The sequence below is a fragment of the Schistocerca nitens genome, chromosome 4, assembly GCF_023898315.1.
Source record: "Schistocerca nitens isolate TAMUIC-IGC-003100 chromosome 4, iqSchNite1.1, whole genome shotgun sequence".
NCBI classification, from domain to species: domain Eukaryota; kingdom Metazoa; phylum Arthropoda; class Insecta; order Orthoptera; family Acrididae; genus Schistocerca; species Schistocerca nitens.
Genome location: NC_064617.1, coordinates 387,678,934 through 387,695,148, shown reverse-complemented (window position 1 = coordinate 387,695,148; position 16,215 = coordinate 387,678,934). Strand labels below are relative to the sequence as shown.

General features: G+C 37.9%; 1 protein-coding gene across 1 annotated transcript in view; it reads right to left on the bottom strand.

The window, feature by feature from the left end:
• LOC126251874 (choline transporter-like protein 1) overlaps positions 1 to 16,215 on the bottom strand; it is a 502,309-nt gene that overhangs the window by 69,986 nt on the left and 416,108 nt on the right. Inside the window, exons 5-7 of the mRNA XM_049952563.1 lie at positions 8,117 to 8,179; positions 3,602 to 3,683; positions 3,372 to 3,435 (exon numbers count right to left, since the gene is read on the bottom strand). Of these exons, the coding sequence (XP_049808520.1) occupies positions 3,372 to 3,435; positions 3,602 to 3,683; positions 8,117 to 8,179 (209 nt within the window). The remainder of the gene's footprint in view (positions 1 to 3,371; positions 3,436 to 3,601; positions 3,684 to 8,116; positions 8,180 to 16,215) is intronic.

The following is a 16,215-nucleotide window of genomic DNA, read 5'->3' as shown; positions in this document are numbered from 1 at the left end:
AGTTCAAGGTTCACACTGTTATTGCTAGTGACAAATGACATTGAACATTAAGTGGTAAATTCACATGAAGAATGGTAGGAGGACCAGCCGTTGTTTTCAGGAAAATGGAATTATCAGTAACACTGATAAAAATAAACATAGGAAAATCGAGGATGAAGTAATGATGATATTATGAGAAGGATAGTTATGACTCACCATACAGTGGAGATACTAAGTTGCAGATAGGCACTACAAAAAGACTGTCAGAAAGTAAGCCCTCAGCCAAAAAGGCCATCATCAGAAATGTCTGGTCAAAAGCTTTCTTTCTGACAGTCTTTTTGTTGTACACACCTGCAGCTCAGCATCTCCCCTATATGGTGAGTAGCAACTATCCTTTTCATAATACTGTCAAAAATACACATAGGTATGTTTAAGGAAGGCATGACTTTCAAATTCACATATTTATTCTCCTGGGACAGGTACACATTTGTGTGTGTGTGAGTTGCATTTGTATGGATGTGTGTGTATGTTGTCCAGTTCGGATGAAGGCCCTTTTGGTCAAAAGCTTACATGTTTGACAGTATTTATATTACAGTACTTGGGAGCCTTTGGAATTCGCAATCCAGTTCTTGTTTTAACTTTACAATACTGTTGTTAATTCATAGCATACAATTGCCTAATGTATTTGCTGGCTCCCATTTGAAACTGAGCCTTTATTTTTATATTCTTTCTCAGAACTGAATGTATAATCTTCAACCTCATAATTCTAAAGGCACCACTTCGCCTACCCATACTTTCTTCTTCCCCCTTACTTCATGGGTTCCTCTGTATCTTAGTTCTGAATCATCTGACCTTTCCCCCCCTTCTCCCATATTTCTATTTCTCTCTTCTCCTGTCTCCAAACACTTTTTATTTTTTTATCAGCATTGCTGATAATCCCATTTGCCAATGGCAGAAGCTGATCAGTCTACCATCCTTTATGTGAATTTGCCACATTTATCACCAGCAATAACAGTTAGTGTGAACTCTGAACTGTAATACACACAATAGAACATAAGACACAAAATTAACAAATGGATCTTGTATTCGTGTCTAGAGTTCAGTAGGAATTCTCATTTTGTTATAAGCTCGTTGTATTTAAATAATGGAAGGAATATACATATCACTCACCATAAAGCTGATGCACTGAGTGGTCAACAGGAATATAAACAAGACTGAAGCCACTGCCAAGCTATCCTGTGGCACTAAGACAATGTAACTTGCCAGGACCTGTAGCTTGACGTATATATTTGCGTGTTTTGTTAGTTAGTTAGCTCTGGGGAAGGATATTGTTCAAAAGCTTAACAACAGTTTCAGCTGTATTTTTATACCTGTTATTCAGTCAGTGCCTCATCTACATGGTGAGCAATTGTTTTTACTGCTTTCACAATTTGTATTACACCCAGGACTTTCCAATATCTTTTTAATAAGTTTCAGGTGGACATTAAGGCATAAAACCAGGAATTCTCAGAAATTATAAAACAAAAGAAAATTATTCTGTATTAACATTTTAATTTATTAACAACTACTTCTCTGAAGTATCTAAATATCTATATTCCACCATTAGAAGTTCTTTATCACACCACATGTACCGATGTTTTTCGTAAAATAGATATTTTTTCAAAACAAAAAGTGTTATTTTATTTCAAGGTATATTTACATCACACTGCAAACAGTCAGATATTCATTGCAATTTTTCTACTCAGGTGCCACTCTTGAGTGAAGAGCTGCAAAGAAATGGAATTCCCTGGAAAAACCATTTCATTTTGATGTGATAATACAAATATAATGGTGGCACATATAAAAGGAGGTGCTGCTTTCTTGAACCTGCAACTTACCTCACTTAGCTGCACAAACAGGTGCAAAAAGCCCCACACATTTTCATGCTGAAGAATTTGAAATGGATCTTCGCTACTTTCTCCAAAAAAAGTTCAAAAATACACTTTAAAGCAAACTTTATCAAAATATATGTGGAGCTAAATCCAATAAAATACTGATATGAATATAATAGAGGGAAACATTCCATGTGGGAAAAATATATCTAAAAACAAAGAAGATGTGACTTACCAAACGAAAGTGCTGGCAGGTTGATAGACACACAAACAAACACAAACCTACACACAAAATTCTAGCTTTCGCAACCAACGGCTGCTTCATCAGGAAAGAGGGAAGGAGAGGGAAAGACGAAAGGATGTGGGTTTTAAGGGAGAGGGTACGGAGTCATTCCAATCCCGGGAGCAGAAAGACTTACCTTGGGGGGGAAAGAAGGACAGGTATACACTCGCACACACACACATATCCATCTGCACATACACAGACAGACACAGACACAGCAGTTGTGGTCACAAAATTAATGGAAACAGGATTCCAACTCGTTTCACATCCCCCCTATTCTCCAGACTTGGTTCCCTCGGACTACTATTTGTTCCCCAATTTGAAGAAATGGCTGGCAGGACAAAGATTTTATTCAAACAAGGAGGTGATTGCAGCATCTAATACCTATTTTGCAGACTTTGACAATTCCTATTATTTGGAAGGGATCAACAAATTAGAACAGCATTGGACGAAGTGTATAAGTCTAAAAGGAAACTATGTCAAAAAAATAAAAAAGGTTTATCCCAAACGCGTAAGTACTTTTTATTTTTGCATTGACTTTTCAGACATAATTATATACTGCACTGAACAAATGAAATAGTTTTCCATTATGTTAGAAGAAGTGGGCAGGGTGAGACACTTTTGTAGGTTACCAGAAAATGCACGATCTGCAATTCCCCCCACTGTCAAAGACCAGGAAACAATGAATAAACCTAAAATGCACACTAGATCTATCATTCATTGTTTGCCCTGTGCAATGAAAACATTGCTGCCTATATGGATGATTAAACAACTTGGTAAGATGCCAAATACAATCTTATTCAAAAAGTGGCAAAGTTGTCCCAGTAGCTTAAGTTTCAAAGGGTCTCTTGCTAATTTCCATATTTACTATTGATAGGGTGATTTTACACAAAATTTACTATACCTCACAATCAGTGCAGAATGCCAACAATGATAATTGATGCAGGAAAGTGTGAGAAGCTTGTATTACCTTCACTGTGTGTACTCACATCCACATTGATGGTGATCCTGCTAAGTCGACGATGTGTCTTTATGGCAATTGAAGTTACTAAAACATCATTGTCTAAAATAAACAGCTGCTGTTTCAAGTACAGTGTATATGATTATCAGTTCTGAGATTCTTTTGCTAGGCTTGTCAATGTCCTGAGGCTTACCTTCATCATAATACATTCTGTTTATGATGAGAATTAGTCTAGTTTAATGCTATCATTACAAATTATGTTTACATTTGCACCTACCAAATGCAATTAAGAATAGGTAGAGGAGTTCCATTTTACATAACTCGAGATCTTCTGTGACTTCCTGAAACACATTTGATTTTTTTAGTAACAGTGACTGGATAACTGATGTTACAAAAAGTAGTTTAGAATTACAATAATAATAGGTAATGAAAAATGAGGGGTGAAATAAACTGAGATGCAGTTCTACATACATAAATAAATACAAACCACAAAATATGTTTACTTACTTGAAGAAAATCTGCAACTCCAAGCCGCGATGTCAGTTTCTCTTGTTTGATAGGTATACATCGATTTAAGAGGAATACACGACTGTAAGAAAAGATCTACTGTTAGCCTCAAATTATAAATGGTCAAAATGCAATAAGATTTAAACAAAATATAAGTCTCCACAGTTTGCAAAAAAATTTTAAAAATAATTTTTTTCTTCAGAATGAAAATTGATTGTCCACTAAATTGAACTCAGTATATGTCAACACTAGAAAAATCACCATCAGCAGTATGCTTGCTTCTGGAATCATTTCATAATTGTGTGTAATGTTCAATACTTTTGTAATTAGGTATTATTTTACATACACACATTTTTAGTTATGGACTTCAATTTCAGGCCTCAAATGCATGATATCTTCAATCTGACATATTTTTCCTTGTGTCATTAGCCGGTTTCAAAAAATTACTAAAAATTTGAACATAGAAAGTATTCACATGTAAAAGGACTGGACAAAAATATAGAACAACGATGAGAAATGCACGCATGAACATAAATGCAGACACTAGCCAAGTCTACTTGTTGCACTGTTGCATTTGATCATGAGCAGCACTTGTGTAATGTACTCAGTACATTGCAAGTGTTAGTCATGGTGAGAACATTGTTCTGTATAGCTGTTCATGCAATATATTGCAGCTACATGAATTCAGACTTGGGAAAATTATTGGTGTTCACATTGTGGGTGCTTCCGTGTTTGGTGTTTCAAGAGGCACTGTATACAGGGAAAGCAGAAAAACATCATCCGCTGATTCACAACTTGGACTGAAGGGTTTGTTTAGTGATAACAATGGATGATCACTGATGATGAATATGAAGAAAAATAAGAGGATGACAGCTGCAAAAGTCACTGCAGAACTGAACGCCGCTTGTGAAATCTGCCCACAGCAAAACAACCTGACGGGAGTATGTACTGTACTTCCTCGATTCACCGCCAGTTGGCCCAATTGAAGGAAGGGAATGTTGACTTCGGTGCCTTTACAAGTACGACACAACATGTGGTTCATGCACGATGGAGCTTCTGCACATTTCAGTTGAAGTGTTCGTACGCTTCTCAACAACAGATTCGGTGACCGATGGATTGGTAGAGGCAGACCAATTCCATGGCCTCCACGCTCTCCTGACCTCAACCCTCTTGACTTTCATTTATTGGGGCATTTGAAAGCTCTTGTCTACGCAACCCCAGTACCAAATGTAGAGACTCTTCGTGCTCGTATTGTGGATGGCTGTGATACAATACGCCATTCTCCAGGGCTGCTTCAGCACATCAGGGATTCTATGTGATGGAGGGTGGATGCATGTATCCTTGCTAACTGAGGACATTTTGAACATTTCCTGTAACAAAGTGTTTGAAGTCATGCTGGTACGTTCTGTTGCTGTGTGTTTCCATTCCATGATTAATGTTATCTGAACAGAAGTAATAAAATGAGCTCTAACATGGAAAGTAAGCGTTTCTGGACACATGTCCACATAACATATTTTCTTTCTTTGTGTGTGAGGAATGTTTCCTGAAAGTTTGGCTGTACCTTTTTGTAACACCCTGTATAAAGTAGTAGCATTATTAATGCTATCTCAACAGAGACAAGGTTATCATGTCATTTATCAACTCTGTTGCAACCATAGCAAGGCTTTTCAAGAGGGCATGATTACCAATAAAATTCCCACTCATCTATATCAGTACTCAAGCAACCTTACAGAGTGTGGCTGAAGGTTCCTTCGGTACCACTTTCATTTACCCCCTTCTTTCTTCCCTTTGCAAATGGTACATGGGCAAGAAGACTGTTGATAAACTTGTGTGTGACCCCTACTTTCTCTAATTTCTTCATTGTGGGAGGAAGTAATATGTTGTCCAGATCTTATACAAATGTATGCTGTTAGAATAGAATTTCAACTGTAACCTTTTCTGTGATACATAATGCCTCTCTTGTGTGATTGCCACTGTAGTTTGTTGAACAATTAAATGATGAAATGTGCTGCTTTTCATTGGATCTTCTCTATCTCTTCTGTTAATCCTACTTGGTAAAGGTCCCAGACTGATCAAAAATACCCACGAATTGGTTGAAAAAGTTTTTTGTAAGCCACTTCTTTTTTAGGTATTACATTTTCTTAGGATTCTGCCAATGAATCTCAGCCTTGCATCTGCTTTTCCTTCAATTTGTTACTCTTTTCAATGATGTTTCACCAACAGTGTAATCAAACAGTAACAGATCTCTTTGCCTATGTACAGGATATATCTTAAGGGCCCCACACACAAGTATCTGGTGGATTGCATGTGATTCATTCATGCAATATGGCTGCCTGGCTAGTTAGCAGGGTGTGTGGCAATGTGGCTGCAACATTTTTTATCTATTCATCAAGGGTGGTTATGCTGTTCTGTTTAGTTTCACTTTGCCCATGATGAGTAACAAGTTTACAACAGAATTTAAAGTCATCCAAGGACCACAAACTACTCTGAGAAATGAAGTGGAAACTGGATTTGCCACTTATATTAAGAAGTAATAAAAAATACACCCTCTGAGTTTACAGTCCACATCTTCAAATGTGTGCTACTGAAGTAGAATTGATGGGAGGTTCATAGTAATAGTTGAGATACAATGGGCTCCATCTCATGATTTTGAGTTATTTATGAAATAATTAAACACTTTATTAAAATTTTTAACTTAAACAAAATGACGCATGTGTCTACTGTAATGTTAAGAGAACATTTTAATTCAAATGATCAGGGCAAATCTGTTATACAGCTACACTCAAATCCATTGTTATTTCATACAAACTAACTCTCCTTCATACAATTTATAAAAAGAGTTAGAGTAATCAGTAGTGCAGCTATTGACAATATCTTTATAGACACATGAAGGAAATTGTGTAAATATTGCATTTAAATTATAAGTTTAATAATAAAAAGGAACTGAGCACTCTTAAACGTAAAATGAATTGTGTGGGCAAGCTGGAAAGATGTACACAACCCATTTGACATCAGTGAAAAATGTAACACATTCTGAAAAACAACTGACAGATCAAAAAAAAAAAAAAAAAAAAGAAAAAAGAAAAAAAAGCATTTCAAAATAAGTTTAATAAGTCATAACTCTCATTTATTTTATATTTATGTTTTGCAAGTGTTTTTGGTGATACAGAAATCAGCTGCAACTCCTTCCAAACATAGCAGTTCACTTTCCATAGCAGAACTTCTCAACACAGTGGCATTTGTAATATTAACTGAAATTGCTTGGCAAATCGCTTGTGTTTGGGGTGTCAAGGTGAGCAATCGATTGCAGGTGATATCGCAGGTGACAGATTGTAGTGAACCATCATTAGTGTAGGGGATCCTTACACTTATTTCATTCAGAGATTATTGCTAGTCTGTGCAGTCCCTGCACCAATCATCAATCTTCTGCAGATCATTCTGTGTTTCATTACATTCTGCAATCTTCCTATAGACGACAGCATCCCCTTCAAACCACTTCACAGAGCTTCCAACATTATCCACTAAATTATTTTTATACTTGGTTAACAATAATGATCCTATAAGACTCCTCTCTAGTACTCCACAAATATCTTTACATCTCCAGTGTAATCCTGATAAGAATAACATACTGAGTTCTGCTTCTTAAGAAATCTTGAATTCAGTCAGAAATCTGGAATCTGGTCAGATGAGTGGCTACTGCCGGACTGTAGCTAAGAAGAAGTTTGAATACCTACTGGTAACACTTGCTGCTCGGCACTGCATAGTCATCTTCAAGGTATAATTTACCACTAACAATCTGGATTTTCCTTCTTGTCACCAGCTTCTCTGAACTTTTCCAATGTGAAGTGTCTCTCATACATTCTTCAATCCCAGCATTGACTTTAACCCTGATATCTGTCAGTCCTTGTCACCTATATACCTCCATCCCTGTTTCCACCACAATTACAACCCCCTACCAATAAATGCTTCCTATATCTCCCTGTTTGTGACTGTATTTATATTTATAGGTCTTTATGCCTTCATCCATATTTCTTAATGCTCATCCTGTATCCCGTTATTTAATATGCTTTCTTTAAGATATTGTGAATAATCACATGTCACAATGTTTACTCACTGGCTATGACTACGTCAAGCAACAGAAATTCTATAGACTTTTTTTAAAATTTAACATTGGCAGTTAGAAAGCATGGAGAAAAAAAAAGTAAAACAGGCTGAAAGAATTCTTCATTGGCCATTCCTCCCTGGAAGTGACCAAACATTTAATACAATAATGTATCAATAAAATATTGTTTACTGGGTTAGTTGTCAATGATTATTAGGTTAATTGTTAATGATCTTATTTACACAAAGATAAAAATTTTGGCTGTATAGAAAATTCATAATAACATAATGGTGGCAACACTGAGACAGAGAGTTTTCCTCTTTTTATAGATATAGTTCACAGAATTCACAATTTCCTGCAGTCAAAATACCACAAAACTTTTGATATCACTGCCTGGCAAATATGGTACTTACTAAGTGCTGTTTGGACATGCTTGTTCACAAGTCTTTTCAGGCCCAAGTTTGATCACCAGAAATCTGAAAATGATTTCAACATTATAATTCATATTAATTAGATGATACACTCAGACATACAATTTTCTTCACTTATTTTATAGTTTATGAAAGAAACAAATAACAGGTTTAATAAGTAAGTGAAGAAAAAGAGAAGTATTACTGATAAACTATATGGTTTCAAAGAGTGAAGTCTGATCTTAGATTGTAACTGAAAACTCTTCTGGTTGGGAAAAAGTTTAAAAGTTGTCAAGCAAGAACTTTTGTGTTTAAGCGAATAACATTTCTTAGAACCATTTTCATTTTATTTTTATAATCTAATTTTCTGATCAACAGTTGGTGAGGTAAATAGCTAACAACTGTGTTCAAAAAACAATTGCATATTTGTGATTATACTTCTGATTACATCTGCAGATGACACTGAAACCAGTAATCAAGTGTTGTATATAACAACTGAGAATGACCAAGATAATATAGAATCATATTTTGATTAACATTAAGCTCCTTATTCGACAAATCCCAAACTCTAAAAAGAAGTAAAACTGCCGAAAAACAAGAAAAACCTTTCCGTGTTGATAAATGTTTTGAACATAAAGTATTACACACCATTTATAGATTAGTGGTGTGTGCTTAGAACAGCATTCCAGATTTTCTTTTGTAACTGTCAAAAAATATAGAATATACTGTACATTGATTCTGGAATTTTTATTATTTCTTCATTTCTTTATAAGATTATATTTACTCATTTGGAGGCATATTGTGTACCCAGCAATAGTTCTGTAATAAAAGTAGACTTTAAAAATGGTTCCTGTGGTGTCATACACTACTGACACAACACTAGGTGGTCAACATCAAGAGGCTGGCAGTAGCTCACGTGACTGCCCTGCCAACCTGTGGCCAGCTTGATGACACACTCTCTGCTACACATTCAAGTAGCACCACCACCAAGTCACCATTAGAAGGTGCTGCACCAATACCAGATGAGACACATAGTGGAATTCACTCACAGCATTTGAAGCCTACTAGTTAGCCTCACTTCTCTCTGTTATTATTTACGACAAATTTGCTTGTGGCAAGGAATATAACTGGACTCGCTGAATTGAATTAAGTAAATGAGAGTCAGGAACATATTACATATGATTCTCACTATTTTGCTCTCTGTCTCAGCATCCACTTATTCCTTAGCATCCACCCTTGGACCAACCCAACAGCTGGAAATGGGACCGTTGCCACAACTGTTCCAGTTTGCTTTTACATCTCATAATGTAACTACTTAGTGCCACTATCAATTGTGTATCTTTTTCTTTTTGCAAGACTGTCATTTTTACCGTGCTTGTGTTAATGTGCTTTTGTGTTCCAGTATGTGACCTGCAATCAACCTTGTTTGTTTGCACACGCTGAGGCTAACATTCATGCTTATGTATACTATTTCTTGTGTTGTAATTTCTGTGTGTGTGTACTGAAGCAAGAGCTGTCAGTAACAAAGATTATTCCTTTTCAGGTGCGGCAGATGCAGAATCTTATATACATGTTGACAAGGCTGCTCGCTGTGCAAGCAAACACACCGCATCTTCGTCTGTCTCCTGCAGCCCAGCCACAGTCAGCAGCACATGTTTCCATCCCATCAGTCTGTGCTTTTAATTCAACACACAAGGAATGGTTCCAGTACACAGTACAGCTCAAAACACACTTCACAGCACATCACAAGACTCCTTTACTACTTTAAGTGTCTCATTCCCTAATCTAATTCCCTCAGCATCACCCGACTTAATTCGACTATGTTCCATTATCCTCGTTTTGCTTTTGTTGATGTTCATCTTATATCCTCCTTTCAAGACACTGTCCATTCTGTTCAACTGCTCTTCCAAGTCCTTTGCTGTCTCTGACAGAATTACAATGTCATCGGCGAACCTCAAAGTTTTTATTTCTTCTCCATGGATTTTAATACCTACTCCAAATTTTTCTTTTGTTTCCTTTACTGCTTGTTAAATATACAGATTGAATAACGTCGGGGAGAGGCTACAACCCTGTCTCACTCCCTTCCCAACCACTGCTTCCCTTTCATGCCCCTCGACTCTTACAACTGCCATCTGGTTTCTGTACAAATTGTAAATAGCCTTTCGCTCCCTGTATTTTACCCCTGCCACCTTCAGAAGTTGAAAGAGAGTATTCCAGTCAACACTGTCAAAAGCTTTCTCTAAGTCTACAAATGCTAGAAATGTAGGTTTGCATTTCCTTAATATTTCTTCTAAGATAAGTCGTAAGGTCAGTATTGCCTCACGTGTTCCAATATTTATACGGAATCCAAACTGATCTTCCCCGAGGTCCGCTTCTACCAGTTTTTCCATTCGTCTGTAAAGAATTTGCGCTAGTATTTTGCAGCTGTGACTTATTAAACTGATAGTTCGGTAATTTTCACATCTGTCAACACCTGCTTTCTTTGGGATTGGAATTATTATATTCTTCTTGAAGTCTGAGTCTCATACATCTTGCTCACCAGATGGTAGAGTTTTGTCAGGACTGGCTTTCCTAAGGCTGTCAGTATGTCTAATGTAATGTTGTCTACTCCCGGGGCCTTGTTTCGACTCAGGTCTTTCAGTGCTCTGTCAAATTCTTCACACAGTATCATATCTCCCATTTCATCTTCATCTACATCCTCTTCCATTTCCATAATATTGTCCTCAAGTACATCACCCTTGTATAGACCCTCTATATACTCCTTCCACCTTTCTGCCTTCCCTTCTTTGCTTAGAAGTGGATTTCCATCTGAGCTCATGATATTCATACAAGTGGTTCTCTTCCTTCCAAAGGTCTCTTTAATTTTCCTGTAGGTAGTATCTACCTTACCCCCAGTGAGATAAGCCCCTACATCCTTACATTTGTCCTCTAGCCATCCCTGCTTAGCCATTTTGCACTTCCTGTCGATCTCATGTTTGAGGCGTTTGTATTTCTTTTTACCTGCTTCATTTACTGCATTTTTATATTTTCTCCTTTCATCAATTAAATCCCATATTTCTTCTGTCATCCAAGGATTTCTACTAGCCCTTATCTTTTTACCTACTTGATCCTCTGCTGCCTTCACTACTTCATCCCTCAGAGCTACCCATTCTTCTTCTACTGTACTTCTTTCCCCCATTCCTGTCAATTGTTCCCTTATGCTCTCCCTGAAACTCTGTACAACCTCTGGTTTAGTCAGTTTATCCAGGTCCCATCTCCTTAAATTCCCACCTTTTTGCAGTTTCTTCAGTTTTAATCTATAGTTCATAACCAATATATTGTGGTCAGAGTCCACTTCTGCCCCTGGAAGTGTCTTACAATTTAAAATCTGGTTCCTAAATCTCTGTCTTACCATTATATTATCTATCTGATACCTTCTAGTATCTCTAGGATTCTTCCATGTATACAACCTTCTTTCATGATTCTTGAACCAAGTGTTAGCTATGATTAAGTTATGCTCTGTGCAAAATTCTACAAGACGGCTTCCTCTTTCATTTCTTACCCCCAATCCAAATTCATCTACTATGTTTCCTTCACTCCCTTTCCGTACTCTCAAATTCCAGTCACTCATGACTATTAAATTTTCATCTCCCTTCACTACCAGAATAATTTATTTTATCTCATCATACAATTCATCAATTTCTTCATCATCTGCAGAGCTAGTTGGCATATAAACTTGTACTACTGTAGTAGGCATGGGCTTCGTGTCTATCTTGGCCACAATAATGCGTTCACTATGCTGTTTGCAGTAGCTTACCTGCACTCTTATTTTTTTATTCATTATTAAACCTACCCCTGCATTACCCCTATTTGATTTTGTATTTATAACCCTGTATTCACCTGACCAAAAGTCTTGTTCCTCCTTCCACCGAACTTCACTAATTTCCACTATATCTAACTTTAACCTATCCATTTCCCTTTTTAAATTTTGTAGCCTATCTGCCCGATTAAGGGATCTGACATTCCACGCTCCGATCCGTAGAACGCCAGTTTTCTTTCTCCTGATAACGACGGGGGCAGCAGACTAGCAGTGTTAAATCATGGCCTCGGTGTTTCACAGCACACAGGTGCCAGGCTTTCCCCTGTTGTGATGCTAAATATGTGGCATGTGTGGTCATATTCAGTCTGTCTGGTTGCAAAAATGCAATTTCAACATGCACTTTGCATTTTCCCCCAAGTCTCAGACAATGAATATTAATGCAATTTTTTCAAAGCCAAGTAATAGCTCTAGTGTTACACAGTGCATGTCAAATGCAAGAGTGAAGAAGTCACACATTCTTGCATTCAGAGTCAGGTCAATAAATTATTTCTCAATCTGCAGATTTCCAATTACAAAATATCCAAACAGGTAGACACCAGTGCACCAGTGACTTTGTTGAACAGAAGCACTTACGAACTGTTAGGCAGGCCTAAGCTACATAAGTCACACATGACTCTTTATAGTTATGGTGGACATGACATTCCTCTTCTCAGCGTTTGCAGCCTACCTGCCACCTTTTGTAACATTATCAAGACAGTTTCATTCACAGTTTTGTGCTCATAAGAAAGTGGACATGTTTTTGGCATTGACTCTTTTGATCCATTTGGTTTTTACATTCAAGATATGATCCCATGTGAATTCATCTGTGCTTATGGACAGTATAGGTGAACTGTGTAATGAATTTAGTGACTTTTACGAGATGACGTAGGCAAAGATAATAATTTTGAAGGTCACATTATCAGAAAAGACAATGTGCAACCATGGTTTTGCTGTGAATGGCCCATACCTCACACTATCCTAGATAGCACAGGAACACTTATCTTGGCAGGACAATGATGTGATTTCCCTAATAGCAACGAGGCAGTGGGCATCCCTTTAGTAAGTATAAAGAAACCTTCAGGCAGGTTATGCTTATGTGCAGATTTCAAGGCAGCAGTAAATCCACAGACTTTTCCTTTGCCATGCCCTGAGGGACTTACGGAAAAATTTTATGCAGGTCACTTCTTTTCCAAGAGTGATCTTTGTGATGTTTGTTTGCAAGTTTTTGTGATCAGTGACATAGTGGCTTTATTTAAATTTCTGAGGTTGCCCTTCATCACTGCAGCTGCACCTGCAGTTTTTCAGCATTATTTGTCATAGATGAAAACTATAGTTCCTTCTCGTGCGGACTTTTTGGATGACATAGTTGCTTTGGGTCGCACTCCCGATGAACATCTTTCCAATCTCAGAACATTGTTTCAAGTATTTTCAGATGCTGGATTAAAGTGTAATAAAGACAAGTACTCCTTCCACACTGAGACATGTGATCAATAGTAAGGGTACCCACCCTTTGCCAGAGTCTCCATTTAGACACTGTAGGTCCCTATTGGAATTCGCACTGGCTTATTGCGATAGATGCCTTTAGCAAGTTTCCCTCCTTGGTGCCCGTGCAATCCACCACAACAACTAACAAGACTCTGGTGTTCATATTTTGCATTGATGGTGTACCAGAAGTGTTGCCTTTGGACAATGGATTACAGCAGAATTACAGCAGTTTTGTTATGTCAACAGCATCAAGCATGTGGTGACAGCACCATTTCACCCTCACTCTAATGGTGAAGCAGAAAACTTTGTCAGAACATTCAAGCAACAGCTGAACAAGTTTAGTGCTTCCCATACACGGGCACAGGTATTAGTGCTCTTCCTTTCCTCACATTGTTCCCAGCCGTGCAATGGTAAGTCACATGCAGAACTTTTGCAGGGATGCTGACATAGGACACTGCTTCAGTTGCTGCATCCTCCACAGTGCTCTGGGTTTAATGTAAATGATTTGAGCTTTATCAGAGTTTTTGGCAGACACAGGCACTGCAAACGAGGCATAACCACCATAGTTTTGGGCCGCTCTTCATATATCTTACAGGGTCCCATCGGGCTGTAAAAGTGCCATCGGAAGCAGTTTCATTTACAGATTCAGTGCCCAGGAGGTTCCTGCAGCCACACTCACCCTCACCTTTGATGAGTTCCATGCTGCCAGCTCTGGGTGAGGAGTCAATGGTCGTTGACGGAGTGCTGTCACCATCTCTGCAGTGCCAGCAGCCCTTGCGACAAAATGTGGCCCCCTTTGGCCCTGCTGGCTTCCAGTGGGCCTCTGTGGACCTTCCTGTCACTGCTGCGCTCTCATCCTTCGATGATGATGTTCCATCTCTGGTCGTGGGTGTGCACCCTATGGCTGGCTTTTCAGCTGATGTTCCTATCCACTTGCAAGATGAATGTCCGGGTGTTTGCAGGATCTTGTCATCAGCTGTAGTTTCAGCTCCTGTCTTCCTGCCTTCTCAGTGGCACCTGCTCACAGTCCTCTCACTACCCCCCCCCCCCCCCCCCCCACACACACACAAACCCCACACACGCACACACTGTTGTTTCCAGTAGTACCAGTACACATCAACAACGAGGAGTTTTGGGAAGGAGGCGCATGTGGTGTCACACACTATTGACACCAACCTAGACAGTCAACATCAGGAGGTTGACAACAACTCATGTGATTGTCCTGCCAACATGTAGCCATCTCAAAAACACACCCTCTTCTGCACACCATCGAGATAGCCAAGTTCACTCGGCGCATTCAAAACCTGCTAGTTAGGCTTGCTTCTCTCTGTTATTATCTATGACTAAATTGCTTGTGTCAACGAACTGTTTGAATACAACTGGACTTGCTAAACTGAAGGTAAGGGATGTAGGACATCAAATGGGCACACTTGGAGCAGGAAAGGTTCCACAAGACATTTTAATTTCCACTTTTACAAATAAATTCATAAAACTTTCACAGCATGACTAGGAAGGATGAAGGAGTCAGGATTCACACTCATAGCAGTGGAAGTTCGAAAACATAAAAAATTTTTTTAGATGTGAAATTTCATCAGTTTTTTCACTTACTATTCGCTGCATTTGTTGCTATAGGTATACTTTTCTTCATAAGAAAGAGAGATTCTTTGATGAATTTTGCACAGCATACAAACCATACTTACAGGTGAAATGAAATTCATGAATTTTCCAAATCCATTAAAAACTGTGGTAAAAATTGAGGTAATTAACTATAAAATTTGAGTTTTTTCTAAACATGAAATTTAAAATGTAAGAGCTCATCCATTTTATAATGAATTAAATAAATTTTAGTGTTTCATACACCTGTAAGTATGGTTTGTATGTAGTGCAAAATTCATTGAAGAATCCCTCTTACTTATGAAGGAAAATGTATCTATAGCAACAAATGCAGCCAATAGTAAGTGAAAAAATGATGAAATTTCACATGTAAAAAAAATTATTTTGTTATGTTATTGAACTTCCACTGCTGTGAGTGTGGATCTTGGATCCCTGTGGTGTCTCCCCTGCTCCAAGTTAGACCATTTGATGTCCTACCCACCTTACCAGAATTAAGTTACATATTACATGTGCTTCTCATTATGCTGCTCTCTGTCTCATCACCAACCTAGTTCTCAGCATCCACCCTTGGACTGACCCAGCAATTCCACTTCTTGAAATGATTAAGAAATGCTGGTCTAAAGGAATCCTTTCTAACCAACCACAATCCCAAACCCTGTACCTGGTTCAGATTTACAAGCAAAATCTTTACAATCTGGACTCAACGCGTGTGTATGCTACACTCAGAACACAAAAAATAAACACTTTCCAGGTTAGTGATCTTCACCTTACTGATTGCTTCATAAGAATCTCTATTCAAATCAAACTCACAAGTCACCAACTATAGTTTGCCTTGTGTTCCACATCAGAAGGTATCTCCCTCATAGCCTAACCATCTGTGAACAGTGTCTGTTGAGACAAACAGGCCTTCTCATAGTATACTGTAACACATTATCAAGACATTCACTAACAGATAATACTTATCCCATCTCACCTATCTTCCATTATAAATAACCAGTCACAATTTAAAAGACTTGTTACATCCACAACTACAACACCAGAAGAAATAATTACATTAATTGTCTAACAATTTAAAGAACCTTTTTTATTTTTTATATCCAAGATCACATTCAAAACTGCTTTTTATTGGTGGGGTTGATGGGTAAGACTATCATCTTCAGATCTT